The following is a 19,436-nucleotide window of genomic DNA, read 5'->3' as shown; positions in this document are numbered from 1 at the left end:
GACATCCTGACCTATGCGCAAAGGTTTTCCTTTGTAAGCTATATGACCTACAAACCCTTTCTGGTACATCTTTCCTATTTAAGGTATAAGGGAGCTGAGCTAACAGTCCCCTGGAAGTTGCAACAACTTCTGAACCCAAAATAGGTTTTCTCAAGGGGTCCTTTAGAAGGATTCCCTTAGATCTAGAAGGGCCTCCATGGTTCAGACGAAGTGGGCTAGACTGACAAAGTTTGGTCCAGACTGTGCAAAGGACCAATGAGTACTTTTCTATCTTACCGGTGGCCTCCTGGCACATCCATTCATTTTTACTCACAAGTGTCCCTCAAAAGATACTCAGCCTGGCTGGGATAGCCTGTGCTCTCCAGCTATTCCCGAACTCTGAAAGTCGCTCTATCCACAAGGGTAGACCATCTTCTAGGAATAGGAACTTATTCTTCATCGTCTCAAGCCCCTTCCTGAGCAGCTACAGCCCCTGAAGAGAACCAGTTTTTTCGTTTACGAGCGTTGTTAATGCACAACTGTACTTTAAGCGCTAGGCTCCTCTCTTCGTAGAGCTGTACTACATAAGTTAGACAATCAAAAAATAGTCCATAGGCGCACCTCTGTGAGAACCAACATGGCTAAATGACCTGTTCTTTGGGATGGTACCCACTCGAGAGTCTGCAGCCACACTTTAGCTCACTGTACCTTTCACAGAAGGGAAATATCCATTTGCACATCAGTCTGTGTCCCACCCACATGGGCAGTCTATCACCGAAATGCTATGGCAATTCGCTTCTGAACAAGAGTACCAACAGCAACCCCATACACGTGTTTCAGCCTTGTTGGGCCTCATCAGTGAGGCAGAGATGTGCCTCTCTCAGGACAGTGAGCAAAGGGTCCACGTCTGGATGACCCTAGGAAACTTAGGGTGACTAAACATAAGTTCCTTAAACAATCAAAAAATAGTCCATGGACTATTTTTTGACTGCATAAGTTAGACATTGTAGATGAAGGACTGCCTAAACTGATATCTGTGTTGATTAAACCCCTTTACTGTTACAGGTCGTGGTTATTTTCTTCCCCCATCATCCGCCTTAGTCTTATCGTACGATTGTATAGAGGTTAGATAGTGTATGATCGTGTGTGGGATTGTTTCTTCATAATTGTGGTTTGATTGTGTTTTCCTTATAAGGCCTATAATAAATGTATTTTTTATACATCTGTCTAAGAGTATTCTGTGGAGTGTTACTGTGTGTGCTCATTGTGGGCTTCGGATCACTTGAACCCCTCCTGAGACTTATTGCCTCATTACAAGTCTCGCGGTAACCCTGCCGGTGCTACCGGCAGGTTGTCACCAGACTTGCAATATTTACTGGCACCTAACTTGCTGGTAACACCAGGGGATTGCAACCCGGCGTTCCGGGAAGTCAGGCGCCGGTAAATTGTAATTCCCCATTCCCATTTCAGTCCCATAGGACTCAATGGGAAAGGGGACCACGGAAGCAGTGGCACTGTTAATGACAGTGCTGGTGCTTCCGTGAAACTCTGCGGGCGGGTGCCGTTCCACCTGCCAGGTCTGACCCCGCCCACAGAGTCATACTGTGCCAGTCTGGTAACAACGGTGCCGGTAGGCTTACCTGCACTGTTGTTACCAGACCGGCACAGTCGTAATGAGGCCCTAAATCTTGACCGCCTGGCAAGCCAATGTAGATTGGTCTAGTTTGTCCTCTCTCCATGGCTGTTCACCCAACACCTGGCACCTCTTGCCCACTGCATTGCCGCTCTCTGCCCCGACTTTCAGTGCTATCCGGATGAGACTCAGATCGTTTTCAGGCAACCCTCTGACACCTCTTCTCCTTCTCTCATCTCTGACTGTCTGTCTGATATCCAGGAGTGGTGTGCCGCCAACTATCTCTGCCTTAATGCCAGTAAGACAGAGATTCTCCTCATCGGCACACCTGTACCCTCCTTTCCTGTCACGCTCTGGCCTGCCGCCCTTAGCCCTCTTCCTGCTGCCACCTGTGAGGCTAAGAACCCCAGGGTCATCTTCGACTCCACACTTTCCTTCTCTCCTCACATCTCTGACGTCTCTAAGAATTCAAACTACCAACTGCACCTCCTCACAGGTATTCTTCCGTTCTTCACTTTCTCCCAGAAGCTCACTGTCTCCAGAGCTCTGGTTCTCTCTAGGCTGGACTACTGCAACAGCCTCTTTCTAAATCTGCCTGCTTCTACTCACTGCACTCTGCAACTTATCTAGAACAGGACTGTGAGACTTGTCTTTGGCCTCAAGCCCAGGCATCATATCTCTCCAGCACTGAAATCTCTGCATTGGCTCCCGGTGGCTGCGAGGATTAAGTTCAAGACCCTCTGCATTGTCCACAAGGCCTTCTGGGGCCTAAATACCTCCAACTCTCTCTTCATATATACCTTCCTACTCGAGCTCTTCGCTCCTCCACCTCCAAATCCCTCAGGGACAGTCATTTCACCAAGCAACGAGTTGGTGGGGCCTCCCTCTGGAACAGCTTCCCTGCATCTCTTAAACTTGAGGAGAACCATCTCCGGTTCTGGAAGCACCTTATTTATTTTATTTTATTTATTTACATTTATAAAGCGCTCACACATCCCGCAGGCATCGAGGCGCTGTTACAGGAATTGTTTGTTTTTTCTTAGTTGCGTAATTGTGTTTTTTTGTCTCAGTTACGTATTTATAACGCGCTTAAACACCCGGAGGTTTCTAAGCGCGGACCCGGGGATCGAACCTGTTGCTGCTTCGTGTCGTCTTGCTTCCAAGACGCGCACGCTGCCGCTGACCTTCCTCTTTGCTTCTGCCTTCTCGCTTGCTCTCCCCTGCGGATTTTCTATCTGAAAATGCACTGGTCACCTAGCTACCCTCTGATCTCAGGGCCAGGTCCCTGCCCGCCCAACTGCACACCTGCATTGCCTCCCGGCAAACCGTGGACTTGGGTCTGTAACTGTAACCCTACAGTCCTCATACCTGCGCTTTGGACTCCTGCTGTCTGCACTTGCCCTTGCACATGCCACCCGTTGGGCGCACTTCTTGTTATTGTTTTGATCCCATATACAGCACTTCCCCGTCCCCTTACCACTCGCACTTTTCCCCTCTCCACTCCCCTGCACTTGCGCAAGCTCAATGTCACTTGGCCTAGTAAGATCGTAGTCTCTGTCCTCCCTCTGTCCCCTCCCTTGCCTCGACGCGACTTGAAACACTTGTGCATTAGAGCGTTATAAATGCTATATCATATCATTACCTTAATTTAAATATAGGGACACTAGGACTAAAAGGACTCTGGTCAGCCCTGGTTGAAGCATAAACAACATATGAAATAAAGACGGGGTGCTAGAGTTTACTTCTACAGGAGGCCACGCCACAGAAAGGTCATTTGTGAAGAGAGAAAAAAAAAAGAAATTCAATTCGCTCTCTTTATTTACAAAAAGTAAATTGCTAATGTATTAATCTTTAAAAAAAACACACTAGTCACAGTTAAAACTTCAGTTTAGTGTTAAAGATAAAACAAACAATGAATACCTTGGTAGACTATTTCTTAATAAACAAACATTGTCAACAATTGATTACAATATTAATACACAGACAAAATACAGAAAAATACATTATTCACACAACAATTATTAATTCATAAAAAACATAATGTAAAGCGAGAAAAAAGTGCTTAAGTGACGATCTATTACAGTTTGTCTAGCCTTCAAGTTAAGGCCAATAGCTAGCCAACATATTTCATTCCTATTGAGATGTGCAATAAAATTATAGGAACTTCTTCAGGGGGATTCTGCTTATATTCTGTGTCGTGATGAAAACAACCTCCAAATGGAAGTTGCTCAGTCCTTTTTTTTTGTCCTGTGTTATCCTAATGTATATTCTTTACATAGGTTATCTCGAGGAGTTTAATTTCGCTCATAACTCTCTTGTCAGAGAGTTGTGCTTGTGCTTAGATGTAACTAATGTGTGAGTGCTTTCTTCTCAGCAGTAGCCGTAGGTCTTGCGCAGTGGGTAAACACCAGACATTTCAGTATGTCGAGTCCAGTTTTGCTTGTGTGGGGTCCTTAATAGCCGTCTACACTCAACAACAGTTGCCTGTTTATCGGTACAGGGATCGAATGGTCTTCGGTTCTTCCTCGCCGCTGTGTCGATTACTAAAGACGCTGAGCTAACCACACCTATTGTCATCCAATCACTGCAGAGCCTCATTACCTCAAAGGAACAAGGAACATGTTTTGGGCTTGTTAACTGTCTTTTGTTTACCTATAGCCCCAGTCTAGCCCAACTCATAACTTACACCTGTTCCTTCACAGTCAGCCATCCACCCCTTCCCTTTCTACTCACCCACCTAACCTCTGTCTCTCTTGGGCAGCACCCTCTCATCATTGTCTTTACCTGCCTATTTCTTCTACCCTCTATCATGCATCTTGACCGTTCCATTCCTCCTTCTACTCACTCTTCTCTTTCCCTTCTCTCATAGCCTTCAGCCTCACCTTTGTGTAACTTCTGCATCACTCTCCGGCCTCCCATCGTCCCCCTGCATCTGAATCACTCAAAAAGACACCCCCTTCCTCCCAGGATCTCCAAACCCATCTATCTCCCTTGGCTACTGCACAGCACCTGCTCCTCTCCCCCACCTCCTATAAATATTTGACTTGGCCTCTGAAATGCACAATGCCAACACGTCTTTCTATATCACGGACCACTTCGACACTCATCACTCTCATCTTTTATTTCTTGCCATCACAGAAACCTGGATCTACCCTCCACACACTGACTCTGCTTTCTTCTAGCACTCCCTTCAATCTGTTTGAAAGGACAGCAGTGCCGGGTTGCTTATCAATAAGGCTCTCAACACTGCGTCTATACCACTGTCTGACATCAACTGTTTCTCTTTTGAACATGTCCCTATTCAACTCCTCTCTCCTATTCCTTTCATTGTTCTGGCTCTCGATCGACCCACTGGTCCTCTAGACCTTTTCTTCCCTTATCTGACCCTTCTCCTTGAGTCAATTTCTACTGCCATCCCAATTGCCATGCTGGGGGACTTTAACCACCCAAGCCCGCTGCAGCCACTTGCCTTGAACTCAACTCCCTCCTAAATTCCTTAAAGTTGTTCTGTAATCGCATTTCTCGCGCGCTGAAAAGTTTGCCGCGATTTGCATTTGGCTCAATTTCACTCCATATAAAAATAGCTATTTCTTGCTTTCAACTTCTGAATTTCATTTTCCATCTGCTAATCACTCAACAATCATTGCTAGTGTCTACCTGAACCAATCCAAAGCAACTCTCACTAGTTCTGAATCAATTTAGCGAATAAAAGTCATTTTAGCATTTTTCCCATCACTTCGTATTACATTCAAAAGTATTTGACCTGTTTCAAATCATTCCTGTTCTCTAAGCTTGCTGGGGGAATTGGGATTGAACTTGCATCTGTTGATTGTACATTCCTGAAACCTGTGTGTCCTCATTCCATCTCTTCATACTGCGTATTAGGGGGGGATTGAGTAACAGGGGGAAAGAGTGATTACATTGTCTTTGATTGAATTCATATCAAGTTTCATTTCTGTGCTGCATTCATTTCATATTATTGCATTTCATTGAACCCACACAAAGTTATTCTCTGCTACATTATTCTTATCACTCATACTCCTATTGATTAAAGAGATTGTTGATTATTGTCATATCACCCATTGCTGATCATTGTATAAATATTAATAAGTGTGATATCTAGATATTATTCATATTCATAAAAGTGTGATTATATATATATATATATATATATTGTTCAATTCATCAAATAAATATTTTAACTCTGCAAAACAAACCTCAGTCTGTTGGTTCAGTCAGACCGGGGGGGATTCAAAGAGGGGCGTTATATAAGGGTACATCATCCAGAAATAAAAGAACTTTTGACATACAAATATATAAATAAGGGTTCCAGCTGGGCATCTCATGCTAGGCATTGACTTAGGTGGAGTGCTGGGTTGAAACCACTTACAATCCCTGCATTTTAGGATTTAGCTATTTCCAGGTATAGATTATTTAAACTGTTGCAGCCAGGCTCTGTGGGTAGAGTTGGCTACACTTGTCATCATGTGTCGCTTTACATAGGGCCAGGGCATCATTAAGATACCTGACCCTTGATGATTGCATTAATGGGATCAACTGAGCGGCTCCTGGGTCTTTATAAAGAGGGCAACAAAATACAAAATGGTACAGGGACTCAACAATGTCATTACAATGAGGACCAGAAGCACTGTAGCTTGCATTCCAGAGATTCTCTGGATGACCTCACGGGAAGGTACCTAGCCTAAATCGTATAAATAGTGATCTGGTGAATTGGGGTTTGAAAATGTCTAGGCATAATCCAAACCCTGACCAGTATTTATTCAGTAGCTCAGAGCCTTGGCAAGATGCAAGCACCTGCTCCACATTATGCCCCCTATAGAAGGATTTCACAGATACCTGGTGCGATTTATCGATTGTCCAGGGATTAAGACATAAGTCATTCATGTTCAGTTCTTGCAGCGTGGTTAGTTATAGCTGCACCATGACATTTTATTTATTTATTGATCATTTGTAATGCGCACTATACATCAAATTGTGTTTCAAGGCGCATCAAGACAAGGGGGGGAGGGAAAGGCAGAAGGTACAAAAATAAAAAAAGGAGAAACACGTTCTTAAAAGGTCTTGAAACATTCGGAATGTGCCCGTGTTATAGCATGAAAGCAGGGGAGAGAGGGAGAAGGGGAAGTGCAGAGAGGGGGTAGACAAACAAAAAGAACGTGCACTGCTGCTTCACAACATCCCTTAGTCCCTCCTGAATTTGTATTAAGCAGGTGTAGGACCAAACTCTTATCTAGAATAAGCACCAGGTCATATTCAATATTAGGCCAGTTCAGTTTGAGTTTTAACCATGTGTTTGTCATAGATTTGGTTAGGGATACCAGTTTTTTTTCCAAAAAGATGTTCTCTATTATGGTTATTTTACCAATATTACCAAAACCTCATAGATCTGGACCATACGTGGTGGATGCTTTTGCCTTGGCATGATACAGTTGTAGCGCTGGTCTCACTGCGCCATTCCCATGGCTAATTGCAAGTGTAGCAATAGCACCAGATGATTTTTCCAGGATAGCATCCGATTTCAATATTTGCCTTGTCCATGTGTCACCTGATCAAGAGTTATACATTCTAACTTAATTGTTAACTTAGGGAACATTTTTGCCAGGTGTGTGGAATGCTGTGATTTTGGTCTTTGTCATATTAATTTCCAGCCCATTCTCCTGACAAAACTTAAGAAACAAATTACACTGTTTATGTAGACCTTTTGGTGTCATGGAAATTAAAACCGTGTCCTCCGCGAATATGAGTAGTGACAATCTATCAGAGCCCAAAACTGGAGCATCCACAATGGAATGATCAAACAAATCAAGTAGAGGGATGACAAAAAGGCATAGCAAGGATTAAACACCAGGGTGACCAAAAAGAAGAAGTTGAGCGGAAGCCTACCAGGAGTTGGAGAGAGGAGAGGAAGTAAAAAGGAAGATCAGCTGGAGAACAGAAAAGCAGGAGGCAGAGAGGATTGACCAGAGACTAGAGGGGACAAGAGCAGAAACTAAATGGCGGAGTTGGGCCTGAGGGATGATTGGCGGGAGACACGTGGGGATGAGGCGGCTTATACGTTTTTCTCGGGAGTGCATGGGACCGATTCTAGGATAGATTACATGTGGGTATCAGCATCCCTCCTGGGGCGGGTTAAGGCGGTGGAAGTGGGTCCCTTGGGTATAGCGGATCATAAAATTCTTACTATACATTTAGAACTAGGGGAGAGGAAGAGGGGGATTTGGAGCTGTACATACCCGGCGGCCCTCATGAGAGATTCAGAACTCAAAGAGGAAATAGAGGGTAAAATGAAAAAGTTCATGGAGGAATATAGAAGAGGGGATACATCTGAGGGGATAAGATGGGACGCGTTTAAGGCCACTATCAGAGGCGAATTTATAGCAGCCAAGGCCAATCAGGCTATGCAAATGGGGGAGCTTGAGAGACAAGTGGAGGGTAAAGTTGAGGCTGCCCGACTAAGAGCAGAGGCAGCACCGTCTAGATCCTCTCTGAGAGAGTATAGGCGAGCTGAGGAGCAGCTCCGAATCCTCAGAACGAAAAAAGCTGAGGGGGCCTTACTGTTCGTTCGACAAATATACTATGCCAAGGCGAACAAATCTGACGCCTTATTGGCCAGACTCCTGAGAGGGGAAGCAGCGAAGAAGGTGATAGTGGCCTTTAGGTCAGAGGCGGGAGAAAGGGAAACGCGAAATGAGGACATCCAGGAAATCCTCGCAGCCTACTAAGAGGCCCTCTATACATCACAACACCCCATCCCTCGAGTTCAGGAAGAACTGCTAGGGAAAGTTAATTTGCGCAAAATCAGTGAGAAGTCTCAGGTGAGCATAAGCCAAGAGAAAACAGAGGACAAGGTGAGAAAGGTGATATTATATTAAATCTTCCCCCTGGTAAGGCTCCAGGCCCTGACGGCTACACGGCCGCGTTTTATAAAACATTCTCGGCTTTTCTTGTCCCGCACTTGACCCACTTATTCAATACGTTTAAGGACACCGGACGTATCACCCCATCTATGGAGGAAGCTAAAATGTCCCTGATCTTGAAATCCCAGAAGGACCCCCTGGAACCGTCTTCGTATAGGCCGATAGTATTGATTAATATTGATGCTAAAATCTACACAAAGATTTTGGCCAACAGATTAGAGGGATTGCTCCCGGAATTAATCCATCGAGACCGATCGGGGTTTATCCGCGGCAGGCAGACGGCAGATAATCTATGGCCTATAGCACATTTAGTGGAAAAGACGCAGAAAATGAACACTCCCGCGGTCCTACTCTCTTTGGATGCTGAGAAGGCCTCCGACCACGTGCAGTGGTCGTATCTCTTTCGCACTATGGAGAAGATGGGTCTGGGAGGGGACTTCTAACAAATGGTGAAAGCCAATTATCAAGAACCAAAAACCCGGATTATGGTGAATGGGACCCTCTCACGCATCTTTCACTTAAGTAGGGGTACAAAACAAGGCTGTCAATTGTCCCCGCTGCTTTATGCCATATACTTGGAGCCACTCCTGCAAATGATACGGGATGAAGATGGGATACAGGGGATTCTGTTCGGGGGAAAATCACATAAGGTCTCAGCATTTGCTGATGATATGCTTCTCTCCGTAACCAACCCAGTAGATTCTATCGAGGCTAGTAAGAAGGTACTGGATAACTTTGGGGAGGCCTCGGGACTTTGCATCAATTTGGGAAACTCGGATCTTATGGGTTTGTCCCTGGGTGGGGCCTTGAGCGACAGATTGAAAGTGGATACTCCGTTTATCTGGTCCCCCGGGGGAATTAAATATCTGGGAGTGCGGTTACCCCTACTCTTAGGGATGGGACGTGGCTAACTATCTCCCTCTCCTGGACCGCATTAAAAGGGACCTAAGGAGCTGGGGGTCACTACATATCTCCTGGCTGGGGCGTCTGGCTGTGATCAAGATGGTCATATTGCTACGTTTGCTTTATTTGTTTCAAGCCATCCCGCAGATGGTCCCAGAGAAATTTTTTAGGGAGATCCGAAGCTTAACAAAGGAGTTCATCTGGGAAGGAAGACGGGCTAGACTCAGCAGAGGCCTGCTAGAGGCCTCCGGGGAGGAGGGGTGGGCTCTTCCTAATTTCAGGCAATATTACGAAGAAACCCAGTTATGAATTATCAGAGAGTGGTTGTGGGAAGGTGAGGGACCCTTATGGGTTGGCATGGATAAGGCGGTGACCAAATATGACCTGGACAGGGTTTTGTGGTTGAGGAAGGACCTGCCACCTAAACATATGTATGAAAGGTCCATTACGGGCTTAATGGCGTCCAACTGGGACCAGCTGGCTAGGAAGAAGGGAATGACGTCCTTCCGTCACCTTTTACACCGATATTTAACCACGCTGACTTCACCCCCGGAACCGAAAAGGGAGCATTCACGCAATGGGAGGAGGGGGGATGTAGGCGAATGTGTGACATGTTTCAGAATGGGGAAATCCTGTCATTTAGAGACTGTAAAGAGGCCCTTGGGATCGGCGAGCGAGAGAGGCTTGGATATGCTCAACTGCGCCATTGGCTGCTTCAGCCCCCAAACAAACAGGCGGCAACAAGGGAGGTCACTTCCCTCGAGAAATTCCTACTCACCAATGATAGGTCTAAAGGTCTAATTGGCAACCTGTATAAGATCTTGGAAGAAGCTACCCCTCATGAAAGATGGCCCTTCATGACAAGGTGGGAGCGGGTACTAGGGAGAGGGTTGGAACTCGAGGTTTGGTCCCGATTGTGGAGGGAAATCCCTAAGGTGGCAAAGGCTTTGCAGACACAAGAGGCCAGGTATAAGATAATATAGGGATGGCACTATACACCGGAAATCCTGCATTGGATGAATCCTGAGGTCGCAGGGGAGTACTGGAGAGGCTGTGGGCAGGAGGGAATGGCTGAACATTTCTGGTGGAGTTGTCCTAAAATCACTCCATTCTGGGAGGAAATACGGAGGGGACAGGAACAAGCAATGGGAGAGGTGGGATTTAACCTCCTGAACATATACTGTTGGGCATCCGAGGCGGAGGCGCGGGCGGGGAACCGCGCAGCAGAGTGAGAGCCAGGGTGATATTGACACTTACGGCTATGACTCTTATTGCCCAAAGATGGAGAAGTATTAATATTCTGACCGTCCAGGAATGGCTACGAAGGTTATGGGACACTGTCACTCTTGAGTGGGCAATTTATGCAATGAATGGGGATTTGTCGAGATTTGCAAATGACTGGGGAGAGACATTGGCCTACCTCAGAGACGATTACAGAGCAAATTCGTGCCCCCAACGCCTTAAGATTTTGGACTTGTATCAAGCTTAATGTGTGTGCCGAACCAGAGGCTTTACTGGAAGGGTGGATATACGCGCCCGTGGGGAGAGGGGGGTGGGTTGGACGAGGGTTCTGTTGGTTTTTTTCTTTGTTCTATGTTACCGTTCATGTGTAAAATATAACAGAGATGTAAAAAAAAAAAAGAGCAGAAACTAGTTTCTCTGGATTCTTCCAGGTATAGCCAGTATCTGTACCTTATTATTTGTAGAAGGGCCTATTGAGGTGGTTTGCACGGTCCATTGAAATGATCAAAGTTTAGAATAGTAAAGAAGTAAATGTCTACAGTTCTTTGATAGAGATGGACACGCTCACCCAAGGTCTTACTAGATATGACACAATTAGTGGCTCTAGTAGTCGGAGATCCTAAAATCAAGCAGATTGCATTTTAGAATTTAAGAAGGTTAGAAATCTTCAATTGGGTGAACGGGTGAGAATTTATTTTGACTTCATACTATGTAAGAGCATCTATTGCGGCCATTTGAAAAATATGATGTGTGACGATGCACTGATGCTTGTTTGCAACAGAAAGGTAAGCACGTATGTCTGAAGATGCTTGATGTCCTTACCTGCCTCAGTTCCTCACATAGCACAGAGAAAGTCCAGACATAGAGCAGGCACTCCCTCCAAGATGGCAAGGTCTGGAAATCAATCATGAGGACGTGGGCGAAGAGCCAGAGGAAGCCGATGTAGGATATGACGTTCCAATAGAAGACCACCACGGGGGCCGTGAAGAAACCACTGAGACGTGCAATGCAGCTGAGTGGCTGAGGCTTCTTAAGTCCGTCAGAAGAGGATATGTTGGTCCTACCATTAATACATTTGGGAAAGCAGAACCAAATTTACATGAACTCCATAAAGACAATCTTAGAAGTACAGTATTTTCTAGGCTGGCATATTAAAGCGCTATTAAAATCATTTGTTTGTTTAAAATGTATTATAATATTGAAATGCTGGCAGGCCCTTGTGAAGATGGATTTGCAGAAGGCCTTAACCAGTCACAAAGCTTGATGTTTTGCTCCAACGTTCTGTCTCAATGCTCCGTGCTATCCTTAGCCAACATTGCATTAAGAAAACCCTCGCTGCAAGATTATCTGCACCTTCTCCAACTGTTGCACTTGTTTTTAAGCTGTTTTTGTGATTTAGCCACATGATAATGGCATTACAGCCCTAGGGAGAGGGATGCAACAGGTGTTATCTGCCCACTCCATTACCCCTTCTTATGCACCCTTGGGTTCACCCCTGGTCCAGAACTGGAGTGTGGGCAATGACTGGAATGCCTCATCACATTCTTCTTTTTCCCTGCCTCTTGTAGTTATTTTGCACAGTCACCCATCCACTCTCTCTAACTGTACCTCTCTACATAAGGTGCCAGAGTGGACCAGAAGACATGGTGCTGATCAGGCCAGACAGGTGAACAATGACATTATTGACTAGACAAGGAAAATGACAGCAGTCTGGTGCAGGCAAAAACCCAGACCAGGGTAGGGCATTACAGAATGTAAGGGGTGGCAGGCGACATGTAGTGGTGTCTTGGACTATTTCAGCAGAAGATTTCAATGCGAGTTGGTGAAACAGTTGCTTGGGGTAATCATATTTTTATAAAGATGCACTGTGTTCCAGAATGAATAAGCAGTGCATAGGTAACAGAGGGGACACAAAATGCCCCACAAAAGGCAAAAAAGGTTGCAGTTTTCACGGGGCCCACATGAATGAAATGGCTGTTTTGTTGGGGTTCGGTAAGGGCTGGAAAAAATAAACTGCTATTTTCTGATTTCACCAATAAATACAATAAACAGAATGGGAATGAAATGAAAGTCCAAGTCAAATCCACTGCATTTGGCAAACACCTGGTCTGGCTGCATCCAAACATGCCAACGCTAATGCACGTATGGACAAGCATGCATGTGACATGCTCAGGAGGCACAAGCATGAACATTACGCTTGAAATATACATGCGCACAATCAACATACTCTTAAGGATTATGTGAACCCAGGTCTCCAAACGCAACCCACACAAGCAATCTGCACCACACACACAAACACAGGCAATAGCCCAAGAGAAGACACTGAGGGGAACTACAAACATTGCACTCAGAATAAGTGTATACAGATTCAATATGGCCAAACTGTAAGGAAGCACAATAGGCACATCTAATATGCATGGAACGGTAGTGAGCACAGACAATACACTCAGAATCTGCAGGCACACACATGATACAAACAGGCAGGCATTTAGAATGTATGTAAGTACAGAGCATCCATTCGTAATATGCATACACAGAAACACACACACTCGTTCATCAACACACACACATATACAGTGAACACACAAATAAAAAAAGGAAATCAGTGAAAATAAAAATGTATTTTTAAAGACTAGCAATGCTGGTTATTGCGTGCTATACCCTGCGAGCAATGCAAAGCCAGTCCTTCCCCTGAGGAGGATGACATCAGTTGAGAGGGTCCAAGATCCTATCCCCCCAGCATGCGATTATGCAATACACCTTTGTCTCACACCATGCACCATATACAAAGATCTCCCAAGACTCTTCCTGTTTCTTGTAGAGAAACCGAACTGACTATGAGCCAAGGTAAGCCATACCAGAGAGAGAGAAACCCCACAAGAGTCCCATGAACTGTCATCAGAAGGCAGGACCTGAATACAGGCAACACTCCAAAATACAGCGCTAACAGCGTCCCGCACTGGAAAGAAAAACAAACCAGCCGAGCAGTAGCAAGGTGGTGGAGAACACAGTCGCATAACGTTCTCCAGCAGCAATGCTCCGCAGCCGGTGGTTTACTCCTTAGACCACCAAGGACTTTCCAATGGGGTCTTCACCTCCAAAGGAACTGTACTCACCAGGGGGGAACTAGAGCCCAGCTCCCTACAATGGTCAGGAACACACAATGCCTCTGGCTGCCAGCAATATTCTGCAACAGGCCCGCACAGAGGAATGGGGCGGGGCTTATCCCACCATTAACATTTCTGCTGATTATGTCACACCCCGGAAGGGAAGGACAGGGATAGATTGGATAGGGGAAGTGATGGCAGGAGGTGGGGGAAACTAAAAGGAAGAAAAAGAAGCAGGAAGTTGTAAGTAATTCGGGTGAGGTCAGAGGAGGTGGAGGTGGCAGACCACGAGACCAACAGGAGGAAGGAAGGTGCAGCGGATTGTGAGAAAAGGGTGAGGTATTGGTTAGTGAGCGCAAGTGGCATTGTATTTTGAGTGTGCGTGTTAGTGTGGAATGTATTCTTAGCAGAATAAGGATTGAATGTGAAGTTTTTGGAACTAAGTGGGAGGAGAGTGTCTTAGTAGAAGGTGGGTGGAGGGGAGTAATGGGGTGGAGGAGGGAGTATTAGCGAGGGAGAGGGTGGAGTTACATCATGGGGTGGAGGTGAGGCCTAGAAGGAACAAGTGACATCTGAGGGACGGAAGAGTAAAAAAGGAGAGAACAAAGGTGGGTGGAGTTGGAGACAGAGAATCGGGAGAGCAAAAAGTGAGCATGGCAGAATATGCACTGAAGTAACCAGGGTGTCTGTAAGGTACGATTCCCTATCCGTATAGAACACTAACCACTGGTTATAGTAGGGACCGTTTTAAGAAGTCCCTGAGCGAGATTGTTATACAAGGCAGTCCTATTTATTACAGGAAAGAATTTAGACTACAGGGGATAACATTCAGCGTATACTAATCTGGGGTCCGGGATGCTTCAGTTAGGGAGGTGGTGCGTTTCAAGATGAAAGAGAGAGAGAGAGAGAGAGAGAGAGAGAGAGAGAGAGAGAGAGAGAGAGAGAGAGAGAGAGAGAGAGAGGGGGGGGGGGAAGTCCTTAATGAGCCCCTGTGAGGAATTGCCATCTGGCACGGGTACAAAGCCCTGGCCTTTATTATTTTTATTAGCACATACAAAAGCATATTGCACTTATGCCCTGCTGCATCAGTAGCCCGATCCGCAGCACTTGCTCTGCTTGTGACGCAGGGCAGGTTCCAGAGTCATAAAATGCCTACTCAACTGCCGCAGCGACAGCAAAGTCACTGCAGCACAGGGGCAACATTTAAGATATGTCCCCTGCACCAAAACTACGATGATCATGAGTATTCCATGCTGGTGGCAGGGGAATCTCCAAGCATAAGCTACGTCTTAGTTTAGGCATTATGCATAGCGATACTTATGATCATGGCCACCACGTCAAAGTTGATATTGCACATCTGTCAGCTCCTGTGAGTCAGCCCTGCTGTGGAAGGGAATGTGTATTTGGTTCAGAGGGCTGATACTGCCACATGGCAGGACATACACCCAGAGGATTCAGCCTCTCTTTGATTCTCTTTTGTAGGGCTGGTAACCCCTTCCCCAGAGACAGCAGCACAGCTGGAAGCCGTCCTGGGCCCAGGTATCAAAGGACAACATCCATTCAGGAGGAGTAGCCTCACACCAGGTAGCTGTATATCCAAAGATCTTTGCTTTCAGTAGGAGGGAAGGGGGCGGGAGAAGGATAGGCAGACGTGCTCTGGACATTGGAAGCTATGCACACTGGAAGAAGCCTTCCACCATCGTGTTTCTCACTGTCTCTATGTCCCTTTCCTGTCTGCTCCACTTCCTCCGGAGCATAGCACTTTGGGTGCAAGATCAACAGGGAAACGTCCACTCCAGCCAGGAGTAGTGATTGGTCCCCTAAAGCAGGCTAGCTTTAGGCCAATCTCCCGAGGACGTGTGCCTTTAAAAGAAGGAGTCTCGCACCCCTTCAACAGAATTCCTACAGTTCCTTAAGCATCCTTTGAGGTTGAAGAGACATTCTGAACATTCTCAACTGGATTTCCTTTGGAAAGTTGCACTGTCCAAAGCCCTCAGCCTGAGGTGAAGAAGGAGCCATCCAAGACAGAAAGAAGATATGTCCTCTAACTGTCGAACTGGAATATTAAATTATGCCTCCTATTGTAACGATTGTACGTATATTGGCCTACGCCAAGTTGCTTAAAATTGTACGCGAATAAGTCTCTACGGCAAGGTCTAGACCTTAGAAATTGATGTAAGCCGCCATCTTGAATCAAGCCTCCATTTTAGGTTAGAACAGCCATTTTTGGGGTTTTGACAAAGTAACCCTGTAATCTAAAATGGCCGTCTCGTGTGCTCTTGTTCTTGCCTCAACCTCTTCAACCTCTGTAGGAGAGTTAATGTCCAACCTGCCTTCAGGCTACATGTTAGGGTCATGTAGACCTTGTCCTTTGTTGACCTCGGGAGCAGGGGATTACTTGAATCAGCAATGTTAAACTACAAGTATACAAGAACAGTAACGCTATCCGAATACAAAATGCGAAACATTTGTTTGATCTGTATTAAAACAGTATGTAAAGAGTGTAACGTTAAATTAAAGAATAATGGAGTGTGTTAGTAAATGTATTCAAAAGTAAACCGCATGCACGAGATATGTAAATTAGGAAAGTCAACCTGGCGCGACCCTAGCCCAATGTATTATTAACTTGTAAGAGGCTGGATATCATTTTTACAAATTGTATAAATACGTCGATGTCCAGCTAGGAATTCTATTCACTGCTCACATTGAACCCTGCTGGTGGTCTCTGTGATTTATTGATGGCCAAATAGTTATTTGTGTACTTTGTTGAATACTGTTCAGTTTTGTAATAAAGATTCTGGGAATCTTTACAAGCCCATGTCGGTGTATTTTCCTTTGCTTGGTGTAACAGCTTTGATATTGTATTTTTTCTGATGCCACATAACCACTCCATGGGAACATTGGGAGTGACTAGTGCTGTGGACCAGGACCAACCATTCTGCAATTGTCCCTCTGTGCCAGAAGAGCAGGTCCTGAACTGGACTATCCTGTCCTAAAGGCCTTTACGAAGTCCTCACAGCAACTGGAGGGATAGACCAGCCGAAGCTCCCTGTTCTATCACAGAAACGGTTGCTCCATGTTCCCCGTATCCTGAACAACAGGAAAGGTGCTAGTGCTGGTGTCTGTGTTCCTCAAACCAGCCAAACTATTGCACTTCATCTAAACTAGCTTGATACTGCATCATGTCCTCGTGAAGCATGTCACCTGTTAGGCCCGAAGTGTCTGCTCAACGCCGGAACCCGAACCAAATCTCTGGAGAATCACTCGCCAACTAACTGGGGGTTACAACCATGGCTCGGACCAGCTAGCCCGAGAACCACCGCCTCATTGACTGCATATTGACAAACCTAGATCACCACTTCAACGGCCATCATCCGTCAACTCGAACGGCCATCATCCGCCAACTCGAACCTCAGGAGCGTCACTCACCGACCTCTCCCAGCAACCAGAGCCTGACTCGGCCTGGCCAACTGTGAAGCATTCTTGGGACTGCCCTGATCTTCGTCATTGGACCGCCGTGGTTTGACCGCACAGAGCACTGGCATTCGGCCCTACTGGACACCTGCTTGCTGCCAGAGCCTACTATGTGCCCGACTGAGCCTGATCAGCTCAGATCAATGTTCGAACCTTGGTCTGATGCGTCAGCCGACCAAAAACTGAATCCAGGTACTGTAACACTGAACTGCCCCACATGGGCCCTAGAGACTGGGTAGATCACGATTGCTCCTGTTTTCAACCTAATATCTTTTTATGGTAGTACCTTACCTACCACCCCTGGAACTAAGCTTGAAGTGCTACTTTATCCAGTCTGTCGCATCTTCCCTGTCTTTCCTCTGCGGTGGGTCTTTGTACAGTAATCTCTTTTCGTTCTACTTGCAGATGGTACATTTTATTAAAGTGTTTCTATTTGTATAAAAACATTGATTGGACATTGCCTTTATTTTGGACTGCGGTACTGTATTGTTTGGGTCACTACTGGTTCACCTCTACACCCCTCTTGGAAGTATAGCATTCACTCGGCCCGCGTTACCGCAAAAGGCAAAGGAGGTATATCTCTTGATTGTCCCTGTTTTACCTTTATGATTGCTTGAGTTTTGGTTTGTAGAAGTGTGAGGACTGAGTGGGCCATTTTACCCCTACTCATTCGTGTACTCCTGCGAGGCGGAATCCAATTCATCACAGCCCCTCCAAGACGGATGGCCCTTACTGAGCCCCTCCAACCACCTGATACCAATACTGAGGTCATTCTATGCTTAGTTACTAAACTGTGTAATGTGCGCCGAAGAGCTGGGGTCCCTAACTGGAATAATAATTTCTTGAAAAGGCTTTTATGAAAATGTACTGCAGCCAATTTTATAATCTACTCAATAGAAAAGTTTAAAACAGGAATTTATTTACAAAACAGATGAACAACTAGACCCAACAAAACAAAGACTTCAAACTGTAAGACTTTCTTCATAACCACATCAGTAGCACCAGTACTCAGGATATGAACTCTATTATGTCTAGATTGTAACCTAAATGCTTGCGGGTCGCTTTTATGAGTAGTACATGTTTCTCTACATAGGTATGTATTGTCAAAAGTATGTATTGCTCAGAATCAAAACAATTAACACTTTGTAGCCCCCTAGTGTTTAAACATGAGACCTTGTTATCTGTTACTGTGGCAGTTTTCTGTCCCTCAATACAGGCATCTTGCACAACACTTATCCGGAGCCCTGGGTTCTTAATTGAGCCAACAGGGCAGTTGAGTGGGTATTTGCTGCTGCCTCCGCCGGATCCTCAATTTCAGGTAATAGGGCATGGCTGGGCTACAGTATAGCTGAGATGTCCGACAAGATGGCCAACCTCTGAGTCTCACAATTGTAGTGTTTTGTCCTAAAGTGCAGTGTCTCAAGCATTTCTATGGTTTCTGCACCTTTTTCGTTGTGGCTAACCTCAAAGAAGGTCCTTTGTCTCTCTTTGCCTACACATGCTTTTAGGACAATTTCCAGGCCATATACATGAGATATGTGGTGCCGTGGCGTGACCGCAAGCAAGTCGTGGTGGACAAGTGGGTCCGTAAACAACGCTGATACCACTTACTTTGATGTAAACCGAACCGACTGAAGAAAGAACAGGGAAGCCACAGAAGTTATGAGAAGCCAAACTGACAAGTGAAAGAATGGGTCTCAGCTGCGACGTTACCCCTAAACAATCCAGGAACCAGGAAAAGCAGGAGAACCAGGAGGGGGAGAAAAGATTATTACTGGAACGTTCATACTCATCCCAGTTGTGGCAGAGTATCAAGAGTGAGTGAAGAGAAAGAGCATCATTATGGGCATGGTCATATGGTTTCAGTCGAGATAAAGTATCAAGGGTAAATGAAGAGGGCGAGCATCATACTGGAACGCTCATACTCGTCCCAGTCGAGATAAAGTATCAAGGGTAAATGAAGAAAGCGAGAATCAAACTGGAACAACTTGTTCCAATCGAGATATAGTATTAAGAGTGAATAAAGGACAAGAGAATCAATACTGAAACATTCAAACTCGTCACAGTCAAGAAAAATAGTTGACATTGAATATGGGAAAAACCTTAAGTCTGAATAAGGAGAAAGGAATAAACTTATCCCATGAAACGAAAGGGACAAAC

The 19,436-nt window shown here is 45.5% G+C and overlaps 1 protein-coding gene across 1 annotated transcript in view; it reads right to left on the bottom strand.

Annotated features, from left to right (window-relative positions):
• LOC138528198 (transient receptor potential cation channel subfamily M member 2-like) overlaps window positions 1-19,436 on the bottom strand; it is a 602,757-nt gene that overhangs the window by 149,864 nt on the left and 433,457 nt on the right. Inside the window, exon 17 of the mRNA XM_069639650.1 lies at window positions 11,518-11,755. Within this exon, the coding sequence (XP_069495751.1) occupies window positions 11,518-11,755 (238 nt within the window). The remainder of the gene's footprint in view (window positions 1-11,517; window positions 11,756-19,436) is intronic.

This window comes from Ambystoma mexicanum, chromosome 7q, assembly GCF_040938575.1.
Source record: "Ambystoma mexicanum isolate Mex_15411 chromosome 7q, UKY_AmexF1_1, whole genome shotgun sequence".
NCBI classification, from domain to species: Eukaryota; Metazoa; Chordata; class Amphibia; order Caudata; family Ambystomatidae; genus Ambystoma; species Ambystoma mexicanum.
The sequence above is the reverse complement of the archived record's forward strand: the minus strand, read 5'-3'. Positions and strand labels throughout refer to the sequence as shown.